A 24,071-nucleotide genomic window follows, 5' to 3' on the forward strand; every position below is an offset into this window, starting at 1 on the left:
TTTTGGGTTGAATTTGTTGTTTATTATAGTCATTCCCATCAGCATTAATATGTTTTGCTACCAAGTACTATACACAGTGGTTGTATTTAATTTTTTAGTTTAGTGATAGCAGTAACGGGGAATGGTATGGTTACTTAGACAGAGAAGGACGTCCTTCAATGGACTTTAAAGGTGGACCATTTAAAGGTACTCTAAATCAACATTTTATTTATATTGTTTCCTATGTCAGTACTAATGAAAATGGATAGGACACAAAAGGGCTGACATGCGTCATGTGATTTTTAGATACATGTAGCTAAAATGTCTTAACATTTTATATAATGACTCTGGTGCAATTGTACATAAAAAAAAAAGCAGGGCTCTCTTAACTTTTCTCTTGTTTTATTTTTAGGATGTTTCCATGTTCCCCGCTGTCTTATGATGTGTATACAAATGTTAAAAGAACTCATAGCGGAAGGAAATCTAATTAAAATGTGATATTTTTATAAATATTTTAATAAATATTTAATGTAGGCCTACAATTTATCGAATATAATATACCATCTTAATAGATAGATTTAAGAAACTAGACTTATCTGAACATAATCCTAATTAATTCTGTAGCCACGCTCTATAAAATTATAATTTATAATAATGAAATTTATTAGTCTAACATATAGTAGTACACTACATCTGGAAATGAGAATTGGGTCCAGGTGACCCACTTCAGCCATGAGAGCAGTGCCCACCCAATACTTTTAAGTGTTAAAAAACTACCTCAATGCTACAAGAGATGCTTTCTAACCAAGCATCAGTTTAAGGCATGTGGAGTAGAGTTGTTTTTCTTCATACCTGTCTGATACAGGATTTACCAGGACCACAAGCATCAAACCACCAACCTGCAGCAGGGTAAAATAGTGTATTGTATAGATGCCTCCTTAGGTGATTTGCATACAGGTGCAATGGCAAATACTGTAAGTTTTCTATTTTGCTTTAGTGTATAATAACCTTTTTAACAATATTTGTGGTTATGGTTTAGTAATCATATTTTACCTGATTAATGTGAACACAGGTGCAATTTTTTTAGTTTATTTTTATACAGGGTGCATCTCTGTGGTTTATTTGTACACAGGTGCAACCATTTAGTTTATTTGAATGCAGGATGCAACTCTGTAGTGTATTTTCATACAGGTGTCTTTCTTTTATCTTATTTGCATACAGGGTGCACACAGGTGCAACTCTTTGGTTTATTGGAATACAGGATGCAACTCTGTAGTGTATTTTCATACAGGTGTCTTTCTTTTAGCTTATTTGCATACAGGGTGCATACAGGTGCAACTCTTTGGTTTATTTGAATACAGGGTGCAGCTCTTTAGTTTGTTTGCACACAGGTGCAACTCTTTAGTTTATTTTCATACAGATGCATCTGTTTTAGCTTATTTGTACACAGGTCTAACTCTTTAGTTTATTTTCATACAGATGCGTCTGTTTTAGCTTATTTGTACACAGGTGTAACTCTTTAGTTTATTTTCATACAGATGCGTCTGTTTTAGCTTATTTGTACACAGGTGTAACTCTTTAGTTTATTTTCATACATATGCGTCTGTTTTAGCTTATTTGTACACAGGTCTAACTCTTTAGTTTATTTTCATACAGATGCGTCTGTTTTAGCTTATTTGTACACAGGTGTAACCCTTTAGTTTATTTTCATACAGATGCGTCTGTTTTAGCTTATTTGCACACAGGTGTAACTATTTAGTTTATTTGAATACAGGGTGCAACTCTGTAGTTTATTTGCACACAGGTGCAAGTCTTTAGTTTATTTTCATACAGATGTGTCTGTTTTAGCTTATTTGCATAAATGGTGCACACAGGTGCAACTCTTTGGTTTATTTGAATGCAGGGTGCAACTCTTTAGTTTATTTTAATACAGGTGTAATATATTTAACCTTAAATATATTATCATTTTCATTCAACTTTAGCCATCAAACATAATGTGCAATGTATGATTGTCATGCTAAAGAGCTGAATGGGTCTGAACCCCACCCAAGAATAGCTTTCACACGTTTTGAGTATTCAGTCGAACTATTGTTATAAAATATTTTATAATATATTATACATACATACATACACACACCCCATTTATATTGTGCCTTATCAAAACATTTCAAGGAGAATTACAAAAACTAAAACTAAATGTTAATAATGTTAAGCAATGTTATGAAACTGGGATCAACTTATTGATTAATATTTTAAGTAGTATAATCTTGCACTATAAATTATTTTAAATAATTATTATAATAAAGTTAATGAAATGTGATGTAATGTAGTTTGAAGACACTATTTTTTTTTAATGTTATAATAACTCGGCATAAAATATTATTTTATGTATTTCATTTTTATACGATTTGTATATAATCAAAATTATGTGTGTTAATGAGTGAAATATTTTGTTATAATATTATTCGATCATCCTGTTTGTTTGTCTGTTAGCCTGTCTAATTTTCACCATATATTGACCATAGTCCACGGACGGAAGACACCATTAATAATAATTACGTGATCTATTATAAATCACGCTTTTAGTTATATCTTCAAAATAGAAAATGTAGTGCTCATAAACATCAGGTCATAGCATCAGACGAGAATATAAAGTCGTAGCACGTATCAGACCATCTTAAGCATTTTATAAATTCTCATAGATGTGCAATTTTTTTCGCGAGCAGCGTACATTTCATTTTTTCACAGGCGTAGAACTCTCTGATTGCTCCTGGTTGAGTTGAGTTGCATTGTGAGTTCTGGTGAGGCACTGCAATGTGCGGGCTATGACGAGTTAAATGGATGTTCACTCGATTGATAATCACCCTCACATAATTCATGATAAACGTAAATATTTTTGGTTAGTTTTAAAAATCACCTCGCTAAATTTTTTCACGAGATTATTCGCAGAATTTTCAAATTTTTACTCACCCATTATCAATAAGATATAGTCATTTGATAAAGTAAATATATTTGTATGACATCTGTCACATATGTAAATCGTGTTCATGAATATTCAAATTAGTTGCAACGAACTATATCATTGTAGTGGTCGAGCGATAAAGGCGTAGCGAGTGTGATGAAATCTATAACTTAAGTTTACGTTCGAAATGAGTGAATTAATGTGTGATACTTAGTGTTTCTTGAGAAAGCTTCCAGAAAGAAAGCAGTGGTGGACTTTAAATTTATAAAATGCTTTGTCTTCATTTTGAAATTTGAAATCAACTGAACGATCACGGTACTGACGGTAACATGGTGGTAAGTTGGCTTATTTTCTTTCTTGCAAACTTAGTTGGATAAACAATCTAAATATTTATTTTAGATGTAACATCATTTGGTTAGGTTTTCAAAATTTTTATTGTAGTAGGCCTAACTCTTATATTTACAGTATTTAATATTTCAAATAATATTTAGATTTAATGACGTAATCAAGTATACTTGCTATCATCTGTTGCCATACAGGTGCTCCGCATATTGCCTGCCGGGTTCGACGAATACTTAACGTTAAAAATATAATAGTATCATAATTCCATGTTCTTCTACTTCATTTGTAAGCATATAGTTATATTGATAAGTTGTTTTTATGCAATTCCAACAAATAAATGCAGAACATTTAACTGAAAACTCAGTTATTCTCTTTACATTTTGCCTTTAATCACAGTATTGTCAATTTTCGTTTACCAAAACATACCTACTGTATGTTCTATTTCCCCTTAACAGCAAAAACCGTACGTTGTGGATACAACAGTTTCCAAAACACATTTTTTTTATATAATTTAAATTGAATCGCAACAAAGAAATACAAGATTTTCTTTTGTATATAGTATTATTATCTCCTTCTCGTTTGTCTATTTCGGTAGTATGTTGGTTGCAGTATGCCCAGTGAGGGCGATATTCATTATTGTAGAGGGTAATTTAAACAAATCTGTTTTCGTCCATTTATTTAATCAGCATGCCGATTAGGGATATTATTTAGCACCAACTTATGTTTCTTTTACAACTACTGTATGTTCAAAACATTTCTAGTTAGATTTAAAAAGATGTTCTAACCAATAATGTATTTGAGGTCTAGTACCAGGAAACATGAAGTATAATAACGCTTCTAAACTACTGTATTATCAGTTTAATTCGACCACATTCTCTTAGAGTATTATATTTTATACATTTTAAGTTAAAATCTTTTAAAAGGGCTAAAGCTGCAGTAAGAATTAAATACTGTCAAGTTTGAAGAGGCTGTGAAAAAGCAGCGTCATGACATGAATACATTTTTGGTGGTAGCATTTTCAGAGTTACAATCGGATGGACAGACGTCGCAGATGATCGAGTCAGTTTGACAACTGTTCAAGCAAATTATTGCGTTTTACATTTCTTATTTGCGTCTTTGTAATTTCTCGTTTCTTATATCGTCTTTTAAGTTTATCTCTTTTGTTTTTGCAAATACTTGTTCTCCTCGTGATGACTCTATAATTATTCAGAAGTTCTTACAATTCGGTGATGGTGATGGTGTAGCAACAACATTGGCAAGTTAGTTTGTGGAAGATTAAGAAGGTAGGTCATAACTTCATGAACTATTTAGCAACCTATTCTTTGGTGTTTGCATTTTCAGAGTAACAATCGGAAGAACAGCAGAAAATGATGATGTTGATGATTGATTCAGTTTTGGCAATTCTTCTTTCTCACTTTGGCGTTTTAAATTTCTTCTCTCCGTCTTTTCTCGTTTCTCATATCGTTTTGTGTGTTTGTACTCTTTGTTTTCCATTTTCTTGCAAAGTATTGCTGTTCTCGCCGAGCTGACTCGATATTTAGAAGTTCTTTTTTTAATTGTTGCTGCATTCTATGAATCCGATCGTCGCTAGCTCTTTGCGCCTTTTCGATAGATTTTTCTGCCAAAGACAAACGATTCTCTTCCCTGTTGTTCAGAGTTCGTGTCCAGTGATCGCGTGCAGCAGCGTATTTTTTAATGTTACGTATCTTCTGTTGTGCCAATATGTTGTCGGGGTCTCGTTTCATACGATACATAGTCCGTAAATATATGATGTTAGATCTATAAACTACCTCAAGCAATCGGTATTAATATCCAGATGCTGGTAAATTAAGTATCTTATTGTGACGACGATGTTACTCACTAATAGTTCACACAAATTATAAGCAATCTTATACAGTTAAAAATATGATAAACATCTTGAAAAAACAATCTTATTTGGAGTTGTTTTCGTTAAATAAATTCGGTACCAACAATGTTTTACTTGCATCAAATGAGCATACAATACCTCAATATAATCGCTTTTCTTGGACAAAGATATAATACCAGGTCTAATAACCCAATTTACTATAGGCCTACGTTTTAAATCTGTTGTGTGAACATACTGTTAACTCTTGGCCATCACCTGACTGTTCTTGTAAAACGGTTGTTGCCACCGGTCTACCTCTTCACTCTTGAAAGAATAATCAAATCACGGCCACAAAATAATCCTAATGCGACTGCCGTTGTTGCTTTTACACACACAGTAAATACACATCACCTTATTCATTATCTTAAAACATTGTAACAACACAAAAATTCACAAGATACCACATATTAGTTGTCAATACAAGTACTATCACACTATCAATGTACAAACACAACGCATAGCTAAACTAACAGTAAGACAGTCTATTATAGTTTGTGTAACAGTATTGGAATTCGGACATAAAGTTGATAAAACTATTTCTAGATGAATAATCACAAATTATTTTATTGAGTTCTACACACCCAAGTAACCTTTAAAACGTGTTGACGTCAATTTTATTTTAAAAAACAACCATTGTTTTTTTTATATTCATCCATTTAATTTTAGAAACAAAGTTTGCATTAATAAATTTAAATTTGTTTCCTGAAGTGCCCTTTTAATTTTATGGACAATTCTTGTAGCCAATTACTTTCATGTACTATAAGGTAGGCTTAAATTCATTTTTTCTTTCAGTTGCTTACACTTGCCCCTTTTTGAGGAAAAATGATGTTCCAAAAGGTATTTTTATGCACATGTTTTGAAAACGAAAATAAACCAACTCAAATTGCAAGTTTTATAATATTCTTTATTAACACTTTAGTCTATACGGAAACTTTTATCCAGGGAACTATACTTTAATTTTATCCAAGAAACCACCACATTCCTCACTCTCTCTCTGACCTCAACTTATTAATATTAATTGTATTCATTTTATAAAATAATAGATCAAATAACGGTCATCTTTTAAAAGGTTTTATTTACACTTGCTTCTGTTGCGCAGTATTAACACAACAACCAATATACCCTATACAATTTACATTATTGTAATAAGTTCCTACATACATAGTTCTTCATTTGTGCCCCAAATGTGGTAGTGATATGCTCAAATATGGTAGTGATATGACATCGTCATGTCCATATATGGGCACATCACATTTTTTGTCACATAAAGTTTGATAGTGTAGACAGAGCTTTAGAAATCCAGATGTATGAATCATAACTAACCGCTTTGGGGCGCTGATTTCTCTATGCTGACACGTTCAAAGTGCCTTCTTAATGTTTATGTTGCAAAGCTAATATAACTTCTGGCGTATTTCAAACGCAAGTTACATTTTTGTTAAATTACTCAACTCACTGTACTTTACAGAGGATTAGAATTTGAGAGAATAATAATGGCAAATTAGTGTAGAGCCTAGGCTCAGTGCTCTTATGTTAGTTTAGTATACATGGTATAATTACTTGTACAAGTGACTGTTCACCTGTAGATATGTAAATCAGAATGATTAAAAAAACCATGATTTTTAATGCAATTCGTAAAGCTGTTGTACCATTTATTTAGGAACAGTACAAAAATCATTTTACTAGTAATATCAAACGTTTTATTGGTCCTAGCATAGCATGCAAACATATCCTTTTCATTGTCTGTATTTACTATTTCAAATAAAATACCAAAGTGTGCAAACAGAAATAAAATGTTTGGGTGTTGTTTTCTGGTATTAAATGCAAACAATTCCTATGCTTACAATTTTGTTTTATATTCTAGTAATATCAAACACCCAATAGACTTATTTATGTTAGCACCATTAGGAATATAATTATATGAACTAAATTATAAAACCATAGTTAAATCAACCTTTTAAAAACTAGTTGGGAAAATTGAATCAACACTATGCAGCCAAATGTAGGGGTTCATGGTGTAGGGAATGTAACTACATTTTAGGTTCCCCACCAATTTTCAAGATATCTCTTTCACGTCGATCACAAAATAAAAAGTCCATTGAACCATGAACGTATACCCCATGATTGAACCTATGTAAAGGGTCTTTCACACCTGTTCCGGTCAGGCGCCGGCAAATCCAATCGAACGTCAATGTTTCATTTTTACGCGACTATGCGCATATTGATTGGCGCACAGCCGCGTAGAGCGCCGTGAAAGCAAAACATTGGCGTTCGATTCGCCGGACCGGACGCGTGTCAGAACTGGTGTGAAATATCCTTTACACAAGAGTGCAGTTTGTGTTATATGCGCATCCAATTTTGTATTATGCACATTCATGCAATGGAACAAATATTTTCATGAGGTTGACATAGAACACTCATCAAAATATTGAACCATTGCATCCACAAACATTCATTATTCATATATTATTTAATAGCATTAGAATTTATTCATAAAACCGAGAATAATACAATAATTATTTTATAAAATTTAGCGCCAATAAAAATATGATAATTTTGCACCAAACTTGTAAAGTAAACATAAATTTAAACCTAAAACAAAAAAGTAATTAATTTTTGACTTTTTTTTCTTTAATTTTTGTAATCTTTGGTGTAAAATTAATTAATATTAAAGCACTGGAAATCAAAATGTGTAACCATTAGTGGTTTTTTAGTGCTAATAGAAACTTGTTTATTAAAACCAACAGTGTTACTATGACAAACACAAATATTACTGTACTGCCCTCTATTTGTGGGTTAACATAAACTTCTTTGATGAAACTTTTGTTAGTGCAGTATCAATCAACAGAATTAAACTTTTTTTAATTTGTATATCGTTATTAAATATACATATATTACATAATTTATCACTGTGGTCTTGATAATATAAAAAAAAATATGTTTTTGGCTTAAAAACTACATATAAATATACACGTTTAACAGGAAAAATAACACATAATAATTATTTTTTATAAAAATAGCACACTGGAGTCTCCTGTATAGACCACACTGTACACAATTTGTTAACCCATTATATAACATATGATGAAACTAAAGACTACATAACTAGCTAAAAAATAATAGTAATTATTAAACCTTTAAATAATTAGTCGGAAATTCCTATAAAATAAGTAGGCTTAACAGTGAATAAAAATTATATTGTAAACAAATTTAAATATCTTAAAATATGAATTCATTTTATTATTAATGTGCTACAAATCAATTTATTCAATCAATTAAATATATTGAGTTTCTGATAGATTGAATGTACGGTAAACAAACATTAATTAAGCATTAATTTATTTTTCTATAATTGGAAGATTCTTTTAATATAATTACTGTAAAAGATTCACCTAAATAAGGAAAAATTATACAATTATTTAAATATATTATTAAATTCATTCCACATAAATCATAGAGCACATTCAAATGTTATTACAGTTTTTAAATGAAAAGTATTAAATTCTATAATTCTGGTGTTTCAATCCATGTGCGCCCTCATTGGGTTCAATTTAATCACGTTAGAAGCTGCATTGTGGGATATTGTTGACAAAAAAATAAAGAATTTTCCTTCCCTATAGATATTAGATTCATTTTTAAACCGCTATCGTTTAATTCTAAAACTGCAAAATGTTCTTGTTTTTATAAAATTGAGGAATAAGAATCTAGAAAATTTAGCACCCATTGCAAACGGTCAAATCATGGACAGGGTTTGCATAGTATGGTCACTGGGGGCGCATGGATTACGAAACAACAGAATTTAACCAGACCACTAGAACACCTGTAAGTGGTTAAATTGACTGATGAACAATTGACTGATGAACAACATCAATAAATCAAGTCAACTACTCAACAAATCAAACATTAACGAAGTACACTTGAGTTGCATATCAGTTATAAAATGGGCATTGTTAAAAAAATATTCCCATCAAAGTATCCTCACAAATGCGTATCCTCGACTTCAAATTTTCCCTTGTCTCCATTTGCTTGATCCTCCATCGGAACCATAGCTGTGTCAACTTTTATGCTAATTAGATGAGCGCCGTTTCCGTTCGTTCCTTTCTTCTCATTCATCATTGGGTTATCGTATCCTGTTACCTCATCGGATGCGTTATCAGTGATGTACTCACCTCTCCGCGCACGTCGCCTATCGTACAAGATGTAAACTAGGCCAGTAAATAGAATAATGAACGACAAAACCGCTATGATAATAACTGCTATAAAAAGACCATTGCTTTCATCATTGTCGTCTGAACTTTCTTGTGAGTCATTTTGCGTCTTTTCTGGTATTCCTGCGCTTATTTCTCCCAATTTAATTCCAATCTGCAGAAAATTAAGAAAAACAAAATTGTCTTACATTCGGATGACATTATTTTTAAAACAGTAGTAACAGGTCGGTTTCTGCTGCAAACAAAAACAAAAAGACAGGACAAATACATAACCCAATATATTGGAAATTTTTATCGACAACCACCCACTGATTTTAATGGTTTTTGGGAGCACAAATATTTAGCAGAAATGCTGTAGATATATATCTCCATTGAGATCCAGCCACTGATACCCACAGCATTGTCATTTTTTTCAGTAATTTGCCTTTGGATATATATATATATATATTATCTATTTTTATCTATTTTGAAATATTCTGTCGGAAAAAACAGGCCCCTCATTTACTAAAATCAACATTTTTCAATACTTGTTTTAAAACATATTGAAAGCAAATATTAAAACTGTTTATTCTGTAATTCTATGGCACCTTATACCACTGAATATAAAACTTGCAAACCCTAAAAAAGTTGACATGAGAACAGTGGATGTTGTTTCTCCTCACCTCCTCCTATGGAACCTCACAACAATATCATCAGCCAACAATATAATAATTAGTTATAGATTAAAATTTCATAGTTAATATTCCACTTGTCAATTGGAAATGTTTATGATAAATCATTGAATAGTTATGTTGCATCATATCTGCAGCCAGCTGGTATGAGGAGTGGTTAGAAGGTACTGGTATCTGAGCACTTAACCCAGGTCAATAATTCAATGACGACATAATTAGTTTTGTGCAGTTCATTAAGGTTCAGTGGTGTTCAATTCTACTATAGGAACATCTTCATTTAAATACCCTATGGCAATAATACACTAACAGAAGAATCTGTGTTCTCACTGGAAATATTAGATTTGGGTGGTATAGCTTATCTTTCAGTCTATAGCCTTGTTCACACTGGATTTAAAAAAGGTAACTTTACCAAAGGTCATCAGCAAATTTGACCATTGTTCACACTGTGAATAATTTGACACAATGATTTTATCAAAATTTATCTGTGCCATTAAAAAATTATGATTAAGGTGCATGATGAAAGTTTGGACTTTTTGGCCAGCATGGTTAGTTTTATCAAAACCATTTTTTAGCAGGCAGTGGTCGGTAAAGTTACCCATAGCATTTGGATATGACTTTTCTTCGTCAAAATTGATCAAATTAAAGTCCAGTACCATCAAGGCTTATATAACATCAAGAGAGCAAAGTTGTCTCTTTATTCCTGAACACAACATAATATATTTAATAAAAAAAGTTAGTTTTAAAAATTTAATTTATTATCTTATCTTTAATATCTATCAAAATTAGAAAAGGAAATCAAGAACTCCTAGAGAATTCAAAATTACTATATTGTTAATTCTTCTATATAGCGCCCTCATATTCCACTGACAACAACATATTGACTTCAACTGATTTCATTATTCAAACACATAAATGTGACATCCCACAGGTCGTACAGTAGGTCAAACAAGCATTTTCAATAAATCTTAACCACAGTTTCAGCCAAACCTCAATAAAAATGTTAATTACTATTTCTATTAAGGTTACTATGGCAACATTGTATAAACATTGCTTCTCCTCTATATCAATACATTATAAATTTAACTTCATCAACTAACAATCAGAAAATATATAGTTACCATATAAACCTATTAATTAAAAAGTGTATTATAGTATAGTTAGTAATACTACTACTAATATATTTTTTAATTGAAAGACCCACATAATTAATCAGATATATTTTAACACTGCAGCCAAAAAGGATATTTTGTTGGAGCCCTTGGGTGCTACTGTATTGAATTTACAATGTAACAACGTTTGAATAAAAAAGAACAAAAATAACTCTTGAATCAACCTGGCTTGTTCGGTTAAAAAAAATAATTCAAAAGTCTGTCACAAACCCACATTCAGTTTGTGTACTCCTAAAAAATATCACACGCATTTTGACATAATTTTAGTAGAAAATGTTGTTCTTTTTAATCTTTAAAATTGATTCAAAAGCCAATTACAATTTTAACAGGTAGATCGTTTTAGCTGTTAAGTCTCTTTTACGTAGCCTAGGCTTATGTTTTTGTATTTTCTTCTGATTATATATGGATTTCAGGTTTTGTGGGCTCAGATCATGGATTTGAAGTCAGTCCTTGACTAAGATTTTTGTTGTTGCCCTGAGAACAACTGGTGAGATTTGGTTGCCCTCAGCTAAAATGATCAAACATGATCTGATCTGGGTTGTATGGTTGGTTTTCCCAATTTGACAAATCTCTAGACAAGCATAAAACTTGTTTCAAGTGGGAATATGATATTATGTGCGCTATGCTTTTCAAGATTCCACTATCTAGGAACAGACAGTTATTAAAATGTGGTATACCACAGCTTTAGCCCCAAGGAATTTCTTATAACATAGGAATTCCAGGTCATGTGGATACCCCAAGGTCATCCTTAAATAGGCATTGATATAATAATATTCATCCTAGGCATGTCTATATTCAGCAGGCCTAAAGCTATATAACCGCTGCAAACATTATTTTTAAGTTGAGTCTAATGTAGAAACTATTTAATTTTGATATGTCACTAGTAATAGTATTGTGATAATTTTTCAAGTATTTGACATTTAATTTTGTATCACTTAATTCTAACACAAGGTAAAGTTCTGATCAACGGTTTTATTTTTACTGCACTGTAGGTTTTAAGTTTTGTAAACATTTTGAAAATCGTGTGTTATGCAACATACTGCAAGCCTGTAGCCAGAATTTTTTCGAGATATTTGTTTTTCTCTTTTGTTATTTAAACTTTGACCCTTGGCTTGTGCTACTTTATTAGTTGTTGTTTTATATTTTATTCATTGGACTTGATAATGACCCCATGATGGAGTCGAAACGTCGTTCTCTTTTAAGCGTTATTTTTATATTATGAAAAAACAAAGCCCTTGTAAAAAAAGAAAACAACAGTTGATTATTTTTTCTGTGTGAATTTTTTTTATTAAATAAGCCTGCACCATAGGACAACATCTGCAAGAAAGTATAGTAATCCAATAGATAAGATAACATTAGTTGGCCTAGAGGTGTTTCCAAATGAGAGTACAAATTAAGCCCTATGGGGTAGTCTCATCTGAAGCAGTGAAGGTCAAACAACAGTAGCAGAAGAAGCCTTTTCATAATTTTAAAACCAGACCACTACTGTATATAAATGGGGCTTATTTTCCTTGGAGAAATGTTCCTAATTACAGTAATGTTCTGTTCTTTGCCTGATACGTCAATTAACAATTTAGACCAACGCAAATGAATATGAAGGGAAAAACAAAATTTGTTACTGCCAATGATTGTTGGTAAAGTTATAGAAATTAAAGATAATTAATTAGGAAAAAAATGTAACACATTAAATAACCCTAAGAATCGAAAAAAGACCTATGCAGAGTGGAAAATGTTAATCAACAATAAAAAAGAAATACATTAATATCATTCAAATACAGTAGATTTAAAAGATTTTGGACATTTCTCGTGCATATATCATTCAAATAAAATTATTGTGGCATTTCTCGTATTAAAATATAGTACTACTTTGGTACTTAATACTACCATTTTCAGCCACATTAAGAAATCGTTTAATTCCCATAGGAGTCTCTTCAACCCAAATACTTCCTGATAGGGTGTAGGGTAGATTGATAACTTCCTAAATTTGAAAACTAATACCTTTGTACGCACTGTAGCAATATTGGACACATACAGCAGATCAAGAGTATTACAATAGCTTATGAGACAATCCCATCGGATTAAGGTTTGCTGTGACCGAGCCACCCTTGGCCCTGAAATACATTCCAACAGTAGGCCTACAAATGCTATGTTTTCACCCTTGCAATACAGTTGCAATTGGATAAGAAAAGAAAAGCACTTTTTGGTCAGTTGTCCTATTTCACTGTCAGGAAAAAAAATGTAAAACTGTTTTTTCTTGGACACAGAAACAGGGTCACAGGGTGTGTACATTTAAATCCTCATAGCAGCTCAAATCACTATTATATCATTAGTTTTATTATAGAAAATAAAATAAAAATGATTTATTTTATGACTTATTTATGTCAAATGACATAACATACATCCACACATACATTACCAGATGTCCTGATAACGTAAACAAGTTAATGACAACAGGTGTTTTAACACCTTTTTTGGCTACTACTTACTGTAGTGTAACAAATCACAAACTTGCATGCATGCTACCTAAAGCCACAAACAGAAATGTTATTGAGATCCCTTCCGAAAATCCTGGTAGAAAGTGATCCCATCGGATGGTGATAATAACTAGACATGGGCTTTGATTGTTTAGGTGATGTTTTTAATGGTACCTGTAATACTTTATAGGTAAAAGTCCACTACCTGTCTTAACAATTCTAATCACAACTATTAAAGTCATGGCAAGACATTTTGACAAGATTCAATTTGAAGAACACACACAAGGAATAGACAAAGATAACCATTTAACAGTATATGTTGAATTCCTCAACCATCAATGTCACTTCCTCAAATTTAAACGATATAAATCATCACCAAAATCAGGAGAAAACTTTAAAAACATAGAAAATACTTGAAAACCAATTAAATTGTTGACACATCTAGGTATAATTTGTAGTATGTAAAAAAAACACCTATATTTACATTTTGCCAGAAGAATCTTTACTTTATTTCGAAAGCACAAAGAATGAATTAAAGAAACAATATCATTATTTAGACTACCCTTGACCCTGGAGTTCTACCTTTAGTTCCACTTGGGTGGGCTAGATTCTGTACCTTCCCAATTGAGCAATGTCATCTGTTGTTTAAAGCCAAGATGGATATGAAACTATAAAAAAAAAGTATTAAGTTGCTTGAAGGACAAACAAAAGTAAAAGCCTAGGGTTGTTTTGTAAACAAATACCTCTAAAACAGAAACCTGCTCCACCCATAAATACCACTTTATCCAGGCAATAAAAACTGATAACTACTGAAGTCTGAAGAGAGTGTTCTAGGTATCCCTATATATCTTAAACTTTTAACCTGGTAGAATTGTTGGCATGGTATAGAAACATTCATATGATATAGGCCATGTAATTCAGCAGATTGAAAATGAATGAAATGAAAATTGGTTTCTGGTAATAAAGATAAAAGGCTAGAAAAAAAAAGGAAAAAACATTATGGCAGTAATATGAAGTTAAGAAAATAGATTTCCCTTTCACAAATTAAAATCTACAATGCCCAGAATTTTTGACAAAGGCAGCAGTCCAATTTTGCTCCCGAAGTAGAATATAAACATAGAATATAAACATGTTTGTTTTCAAATGCATAACAGACACCAGCTTGACATTGCACAACATTCTAAACATTTTCACAAAAAGCTAAATTAAATAGAACCATTGAATATCATTTTCATCTTTAAGCAAAATAACTAGAACATTGAAAAAAAAACCACATAATTTACTGTCAGACAGCATGTAGTTAACACCACAAGACAAATATTATTTCACCTTACACAGATGAAGACAACTTTGTAAACAAGAAAATGATTATGTTGACATAGCAACATCTGAACAACTGTAGGCTTACCTATAGGGAATGCCACGCGACAAGAATTACAAAACAAATTGGTAAAAACGCAATTTGCTGACTGTCCTGCACAAACAGTTGTGCAGAGAATACCAGGTTTAATATTTTATTAATTATTAATGTTACCACAGATGTTTAAACAAATTCACTCACAGATAATGTAACTTGCCTGCTTAATTTTTTTTATCTGTAATCTTCTTTAAATTTGTCCATTTTGTTTTCTTTTAATTTTCCAAAATCTTCACCCAAAATCAACAGAAATAATTACAAATGTTATGATGTGGTTCCATTTTATCTACCACCTAATTTGAAATAATGATATATTTTATATGTTATTTTTTTCAGGAATGCCACTTCCACTGCCAAAAATATACCATATATAGCATATTTATGAACTATTTATGTGGCAGCAGAAATATTATAATTTTTTTAAACTATATGTATTTGCCTTGAAAATTATGTTTCAACACAGCTTTAGTTATAGCATCATATTTCTCTAACCTCTGCTTTTATCAAAAGTCATCATAAATATTTTCATGCCAATCCAGTTCAGTACCTTTTGGAGGTAAACACACAGGCCATCTATCACCAAAACAATCCACCCAAGTTACACAAACACCTTTAGTTTTATCACAAAATTGCATGTAAAAACATGGTTTTTGTACATGGTTAACAAGCATTATTTGCCACTAAAATAACTGGTCACTGGGATAGGGGTCAGAGAAGCCTTTCGGAGGTCAACTTAAAGCTGTAGATTATAAATTGACATTTGGCAGATACAAATGAGATGTTGATACTGGTGAAAATAAAATGAAGATGCTTTTAAGGCTGACAATGTTAATCCAGAACATTTGAGAACAGCACTAAACTTTTGTTTTGATTTAATCATTTACACTAGGATCTCTTAGGGTATTGTACACTCTAAGAATTAAAGAACCCCCAGATTAATAAGGGTGTCCCCTGAAAAGGGGTTGGCCATAATATAAAGACATTTCAGTGTCCTCTTGATAGCCCAAGATGGATCCTGATTATAGGTGTCGCCAAAAATGTTGTGATGGTGATGGAATTTTATCTTAGAGAATAAACCACGACCAAATTTTGGAGTAATTTTTCTAAAAAAAATGATATTAGGCTGAATTAAGATTGGTGCTTTAGTTATATCACACCTCTAGATTGTACACTATCAAGTATAGGCTGGACTAGGCAACCTAGCTACTACAATAATTGTTAGTATAAAATCTTAAATTATTTAAAATGATTAATTTTTTATTGGAGCCATTTCTTTTATCAAAATGGAGGTAATTTATTTACATAATAATAATATTCAACTGGTTATTTCTTTGCAGCTAGGTTTGATGAACAACAAAATATGTCCAAATTGTTACTGTTAATCAAACTAGGTGCTAATTAATTGGTGCTGAAACCATAAAGTTCTGGTAGGGTCAATTATGATTACTTGATGACAATATCCTCATTATAAAATCAACGGCAATTGACTTCTCTGACCTAATCAACATTGTTAGCAGTGTTGAGTCGTTTTTTAAGGCTTCTGAAATACTTCAATGAACTAATCAATCAATAAGAAAATTAGCATGTTTTATAATTAAAAGACACATATTCAATTCTGCTGCATAAAAAAAAAATTTAAAAACACTAATATTACTTTGTGAATTTAATGTCCCCAAATTTCTTGACAGCCGAAACAGGACAATATTCAATTAATGGCATCAAATGGTTTAAAAAGTTAACAGGTTATTGCAGTCAACACCTGAATCCAGTGGCATAACGGCTATGAGCGCTCACTGACTAAACCCAGGCCCCAGAGTATAACCAATTTTAGCTTTAGAGGCCGGTCCCTTAGGAGTGCAAAACCCGGGCCTATTGCTAGTAACTGCCTGAATCAATTGCGGACTTTTTAAGATTGCTTATTTTTTTGTGTGGACCTATTTTTGCTGGCAAAACCAGAAAAGCGGTCCTATTGAGCAAGTAATAAAAATCCATTTGAATATTAATAAACATTTATAGTATGTTTTAAGTTTAGTCTCAAGTTCTGTTACTTAACCGCAGCAAAGTATTGTATTAAATGAATAATTCATTATCGTTACAACCAATATTGACAAACTACTGTATTTTAGCATTTTGAATAAATCGTTACAATTAATATGACCAATAACTATATATTAGCATTTTGAATAAATCGTTATAATTATTATGACCAATAACTATACTATTAGCATATTTACTTATTCATTAGCAAATAAAGCTGTAGACACAATAGAACAATACCAACCTATAGCATTAAACTAATTAAATATAAGTCTTTTGAACATAAAACAAACATGTGACTAATTCCAGAATATAGACACAAATATCTTTCATCTAGGACACACTATGCCAGCTGATATATTAATTAGTAGTATCAAATTAAGTACCGGTAGTATTATAAATATTTAGCTTGCTATTTTATTAATTTCAAAATGTTTTTAGTACTGTACAGCCAACAAAGACACCACAAAACACAGCAGTGTCCATTAGAAAAATAATACTCCGCATGATCAGAAAAATATGAGACTGTTAGACTCAATAGCTGCATAGTCGGGTGACATCCACTAAACTAATGTGGTTAAAATGCACTATTGAGAACACATGCCAGGCTGGTCTGAAGAGTAATAATTTTGTATTTGGGAATGTACCTTATAATTATTTGTCTCTATATGATTATTATCATTATTGTTTAAAGAAAACTATAACATTTTTTCACATACCTCTTTTTCTATTTCATCACTGTTCATTCTACTGATAATAGTTGAAGCAGGAACATATCCTGACCCTATAAGGGAAAAGATACCAATGAAGTAAAGAATAGCCAGTTTGTACACAGAGTTAAAAGTAACAAGCTATATTAAGGCAGTTGAATATGGAACGCCAAAAAGGTAAGTATGTGCCCTTTTGCCATTTCCTAGAATGTGGTAGCATAAACTGAAAAACAATATTTTTTAGAAGAGAGATATATGTTGGCTCGGATCACAAATTAATGATGTGCTTAAAATTCATATTTTCAGAACTTTACATAATATTCTAATTTCAGGCTCAGCTTGAAAAAAATCGATATGCGATTTATCATGAAAATTGCTGTACCAATTGTATCCATTATTCGTAATGCATGATATTGTGACCAATAATGAATTGCGACTACTAGCAACGGATTACCAACGCAACGAATACAACATCATTGCATCAAGATCTCTCAAACCTACCTGATTCCACAACAAATTGAATCTCCAGATCTTCTCCTTTCTGTCGAGGCGTTGGATCAACATATTTAACATCTTCAGCAGTTATGGTTGGTACTTCTTCTGTAGCTTGTCTTCGTCTCCTTGTCTTTGCTTCTTCATTGATTATATTTGCCATATAGTTGCGAAATTCCAAGTCCTTTTCTGGCCAATCTGCTTCCTATAATTGAATTACACAACTATCGAAGTAGCTTTGTGGTCTTGGTATAAATTGTATTATTTTGGGTTTTTTTTTTTTGTGCCAAAAACAAAAGTGTAGACCAGTAATATTAATTATTTGTATTTTGTGAGTTTAAAAAAAAATTATAAAATTCTCTGAATTCTGTGTCGAGGAAGAGAAGAAGAGGAAGACAAATACAGTATATTAATATTTTATTTGCTCGTTCATGTGAATGATACCGACAGACATACAGTAAATCTATAATCATAAAAAAAAAATTTTGAAATGCGGTAACTTCTTATAAAAAAATTGACATTTTCTCACCGTTTGATCAGATAAAACAATAAAGGTTAGATCGTAATCTAGAGATTTAGGAATTAAATCAATCAACAGCTACATCCCAAAGAATTAGAAAAAGAGCTATTTAATTTAATCGCTATGGATACAGTAACCCTGGTGACCCAAAACACATTCTCCAAATCCTAATTGTAAACACATGGTGCTCTTAAACAATTTTCTAGACACCTGAATGTGAAAAATACACAATTAAGTTATGTTGTAGATTGGGCCATAAAACTATTATAGCATATTAAATAAAATTGCCATAAAGTTCACATGTTTATTTTATTAAGTTAAATTATTACATAATAAGAAAAACTGCAAGTATTACTATTATAAATATGCTTTTATGTGTTTACCTTTGGATTTTAATAATAATTACACTTACAGAATTCTACTAATTTCAGGAAAACATATTTGGCTAGCACATTTATTTATGGTTTTGGGGGCGTCTAATAAAAATATAAAAGAATTTGATTGGATGATTTTTTTATGACCACCTTGTTACAAGTAAACAATTTAAGATTTTTGTGCAAGTAACAGGTCTAAAGGTTACTGAGGATACAATGAGATTCAAGTGAGTTCTCCGCCTCCTCAAGTCCCCCTATATTTTGAAACTTGCAGTGCAAAAAGTAAAAACATTTAAAAATCTTGAATCCATCAATGCTATATAAATCAATACCGAAAACCAACCTGTTACATTCAAGCATCAATAATTGCATGGTTGATATCCGATTAAAGATGGAAACATTAGGACAGTAGGTGTGAAAACAACTATGAATGTTTGTTCGTTAAATGGAGAGAATATTTTCATTCATTGAAAGATTTATTAACTCATGAATATTCATGAGTCATTTATTTGTATATCTTACCGTCATTGATTTGACTTCAGTACTAACGACAGACGCCGTCTTATCTTCATCTTTCAACGAATCAGGATGAATATTTTGTACAGCCTAAAAAAAGCAAATTCCATGAAAATCAATTGCAAATCTCGGTTTCAAATTGTTTTTTTTATCATACTCATCCAACAGGAAGTAACTCGCCAATTACAGGATGGATAAACTATTTTATAATTTATCGTGCTTAAAAACTAAGTCTCATTTGAGACTTAGGGAGTGGAGTTGAAGGAGTCGTGAGATACAACCCTGGCACTAGGTCAGGAGTGAACCCTGGACCTTGGAATTGGAAGGCAAGCATGTTAAAATCTACAGCTCCACTACAATTTTGGTAAATTGGTGAATATCATGCAAATAGTATTGTTAAAATCTGAGTTGAGCTGTTAGATTTTAGTCCCACCTAGCAGATACTGTAAGTTTTATTGGAAGTTTACAAAGTAACTTTCACTTTATTGCAGTTTTAATAAAGTTATTCATTTCTGTTTAAAAAAAAACAACAAATAATTATTTCACTTATAAAGACAAATGAAACGGTGAATTTTTATCAAAAACCATTGTCTGACAGACAATTTAAACATTTTGTGCTTTTAATTACATTTTGTTCAGGTAAATCATTTTTTAATCGATCCAGTTTTTGATCAAAGTGAATACCTATTACGTGACATTAAAATGGCATTTAACAAAATACTTGAAAAAAACAAACAAATTGGACAATGCATCTTTAAGTTTTTGATTAAATATTTATTATTTATTTATTTATTATTATTTATTTATTTATTTAGTACTGTATTTGTTGATATTTAGATCATGGATAAATAAATATCACTTCTGTTTTAAAATTTAAGTATTGTACAAATTTAAATCGCACATTTGAGTAAGTGGGTTACCAACCTTCCGTAAGACTGCAGTTTTATTGAGTAGACAGCTGGTCATAATTTATTCTTTATTAACAGAAACATTGAGTTTGTAACAAATATTACATATAGTTTAATTTTATGTTTACAGTATTGTTATTTGGTAAAAGTTGTTTGTTGTAACCATGGGAACTATGGCGTGTCAGTTAAACTTAACCCAGTTCAAAACTTTGTGACATGAATTCCCAAGTTATATGATGAATTACAGTATAACAATCCAATGTGAGCTACAAATAATGAATGAATGTTTGATCCCTGTTAAATACAACAGTAGTCTCTCAGTCAAGTTTGGAGTAGTTTAAATGCATTTCCAATTCTCTGTTTGAATAGACTTTACTATTCCAGTGGATTTTGATCAGAACATTTCTACTGCGAAAAAATAACAGATTATTAACTGGATGTGCAAATAAATTACCTTCAACGATTGGGTGACAGAACACAATTTAACCGATATTGCTGTGCGTCTTTTAGCTGCAAAACAAACGTTTTGATTGTCAGCTGTTGAACATTTGACCAGCACCTGAATACGTTTTTTGTTAACGATCCACCGCTAATTTAAACGGTTATTTGTGAGCACAAATTTATCATTAAATGTAGACGGTCTAAAACTTATATAATTTTTCAATAAACGGTTTATTCAGCTCTATGCAGCAGAAACAGGCAACGGCCCTAGTTAAATACTCTTATTCCAGTGTTTTAGAATTTTGATCAGAAGATTGTAGTGAACAAGGTGTAACCTTCATGGTAGAACTGAGACAGGATCACACTGATTGATGTTGATATAACTGTAGTTTGGTTTTGATTTCAACAGTCTTCACTACTCATTTCTCAGGAATGTTTTAAACATAAAAGTCTTTGTTTATACTAAGTGAATCAACAGTTTTAAATCACTCTTATAGGAATTTGAAGATGAAACATAAGATTCCTCATCTTTTACAATGACGGCATCTTTTTAGAAATTTTGTTAGCCATCTGAATTTTTTTTTAATTGGATTACTATTACCATGGAGGTATAATATACCTCCATGCTATTACTAACTCATTCAATCATAGTTGGTCATATTCTTGCTTAAAGCCCCATTCCCTACGTTTTTTAGATCTAATTTAAGATCACAAACTATATTTAATGTAAAAATAATACTATATGGTCCTATTGCGATAACTTTTTTCGTCTTTAAACTGTTAAAAATGTGAAAAATAAGTCGATTCTAATAATTATAGCGGCCCGCTATAAATCCCAAAATGCATTGCGCGCGGATTGATATTTTTGTTTTTCACCTGTAATTCGCCCACTTTTCGATCGATCGTGAGGCCAAAACAAATGGAAGACTCCTAACTTTTCAGCGAAAATACCGGGTTTTCCCCAATTTGTATCAACGGAGTCTGGCAAAAATAGAAAGACAATTAATGCAGCAACTATACAACGTCAGGCTAGGTATATAGCTCGCGTACGATGTTCGTACGTTACCGATGTTTACCAGCTAGGCCTACAAAACTAAGCCTAGCTAGGCTAGGCCTAAGACCGTCCACGAGAGGTCGATCGCCGCGAGCTACTTAGGTAGTGCATTGTTTCTCACTTTTTATCATAATTTACCATAAAACGTACATTTAAGACAAGAAATGACATGGTTTAATGTTTTTAAAGTGATATATATGTATTATTTTCCAAAAAACGTCCAAAATTGCAGGGAAGGGGTCTTTAAGCAATATATATGACAATGCACTTGTAAGTTTGTGTTAAAATGTTTACCTTCGAAACACGTAAGCATAGTGAAATTACACATTTAATTTTAAAAACAGATGTTACAGTATTTAGAATTATTTGACACCAAATTAACCAAATCATGACCATAAAACTCTATAACTGTTTTAGTCCTTTCAACTGAAACTATTGCTAAAGCAACTTTTGAAATTAAAAAGAATTACCCATCATTATCTTACCTTTAGCCAAATTATAAAAACCTGAAATCTTTTCGTCACTAAAACCGGTTTTTGTAGTTTGTATATAAATTGCTTTCTCATTTTGAGATCATATGTGTTTGGTAGGTTGACGACGACATTATTGTTCACAGAGAGTAGCCAAATGATTGTGAAATTCATTTATTTGTTGAGATACGACAAAATGGAGAACGCAAATTAAAATTTCTCCCTGAAAACCAATTTTGACAGAATCAATTGAGATTTTTCAAATTCTGTTTTTTTTGTGGTTTTTAAAAAAACAGATTTCTTTTGGCAAGAAAATCGCGCTATTTTAAAATTCATTTTAAATAAAGGCATAATTATCTGTTTTGAGAATTGGTCAGTAAAACATTATAGATACATTTCCATTCCAGGTAGTAGTTCTATGGAGTTCTTTGATATTCTTAAATTGATTGATTCGATAGCAAAGTAGTAACAACAATTTACAAAGGGCATTGTAAATTTCATTGGATTAAGGATCAGTTACGTTTAATTGTAATTTATGAGTTTTCTGATTTCACTAATGTGCTCTATTCCTGTTGATCTATCAATGTCTTTAAATTTATAATTGCGTAGGTGCCAGCAACTTCACGTTTCTGTTGTGAATTACTGTGTGTAAAAGGTGCAAGAAATGAAACCAACTGGGATGAAAAACAGCTTTCATGTTTTTAAGCAAATAGTGCTCATTCGTCTGCACATTTGACGCCAATGCTCTGTCATACAGAGAGAGGGTTCAATTCAGCTGTGTAAATGAATACCTGGTTGAAAATACTATGGCCACCCAACCACCTAAATGGCTTAGTAAAATGAGCTCCTAACAGCTCATTTCCCTACGTTCAGTAAATGAATACTTGGACTTGCCTATTGTACAGTATGGCAACAAAAATAGAGGCAATGATGTTTATTATTTTTCTATAAATAAAGTAGGTAATAAATCTGAATACATGATCTGGTTTCAACTTTGTTGAACGCCCAGGAAGTTATTATACAAATAATGAATATTTATGAGTTTGATGGTACAAATAATTTCATGAAGTGAAAATAGAATTTCATATTTCACCATGAAGTTATTTGTACCATCACATGGATATGGATTGGTCTCTTTATAAAAATGTACACTGGATCCATTTTTAAGTCTTTTTCTGATAAGATTTGTTCTACGACCATATGGGTATGGCGATATTGGGAAAAAAAGTCCTATGTTAATCTTGGCTAATTGCATTATAATACATCAGTCTCAAACTTTTGCCTTTTTTAGAAAAATTTTACTTTAAATTACAATGCCATAAATGTTTACACCATTTATTACCAACCTTAAAATAATTTTAGTGAAACCACGATTGAATATAAACACAGAAATTGTATTAAAATAGGAGTTTTCCATTTCTTAT

The 24,071-nt window shown here is 31.5% G+C and overlaps 1 protein-coding gene across 1 annotated transcript in view; it reads right to left on the reverse strand.

The window, feature by feature from the left end:
* Positions 1–6,026: 6,026 nt before the first annotated feature.
* LOC140058836 (uncharacterized) overlaps positions 6,027–24,071 on the reverse strand; it is a 31,638-nt gene continuing 13,593 nt past the window's right edge. The window contains exons 4-7 of the mRNA XM_072104587.1: positions 19,781–19,864; positions 18,374–18,569; positions 17,882–17,946; positions 6,027–9,548 (exon numbers count right to left, since the gene is read on the reverse strand). Of these exons, the coding sequence (XP_071960688.1) occupies positions 9,165–9,548; positions 17,882–17,946; positions 18,374–18,569; positions 19,781–19,864 (729 nt within the window). The 3' untranslated portion in view covers positions 6,027–9,164. The remainder of the gene's footprint in view (positions 9,549–17,881; positions 17,947–18,373; positions 18,570–19,780; positions 19,865–24,071) is intronic.

Source organism: Antedon mediterranea, chromosome 9 (assembly GCF_964355755.1).
Source record: "Antedon mediterranea chromosome 9, ecAntMedi1.1, whole genome shotgun sequence".
NCBI classification, from domain to species: domain Eukaryota; kingdom Metazoa; phylum Echinodermata; class Crinoidea; order Comatulida; family Antedonidae; genus Antedon; species Antedon mediterranea.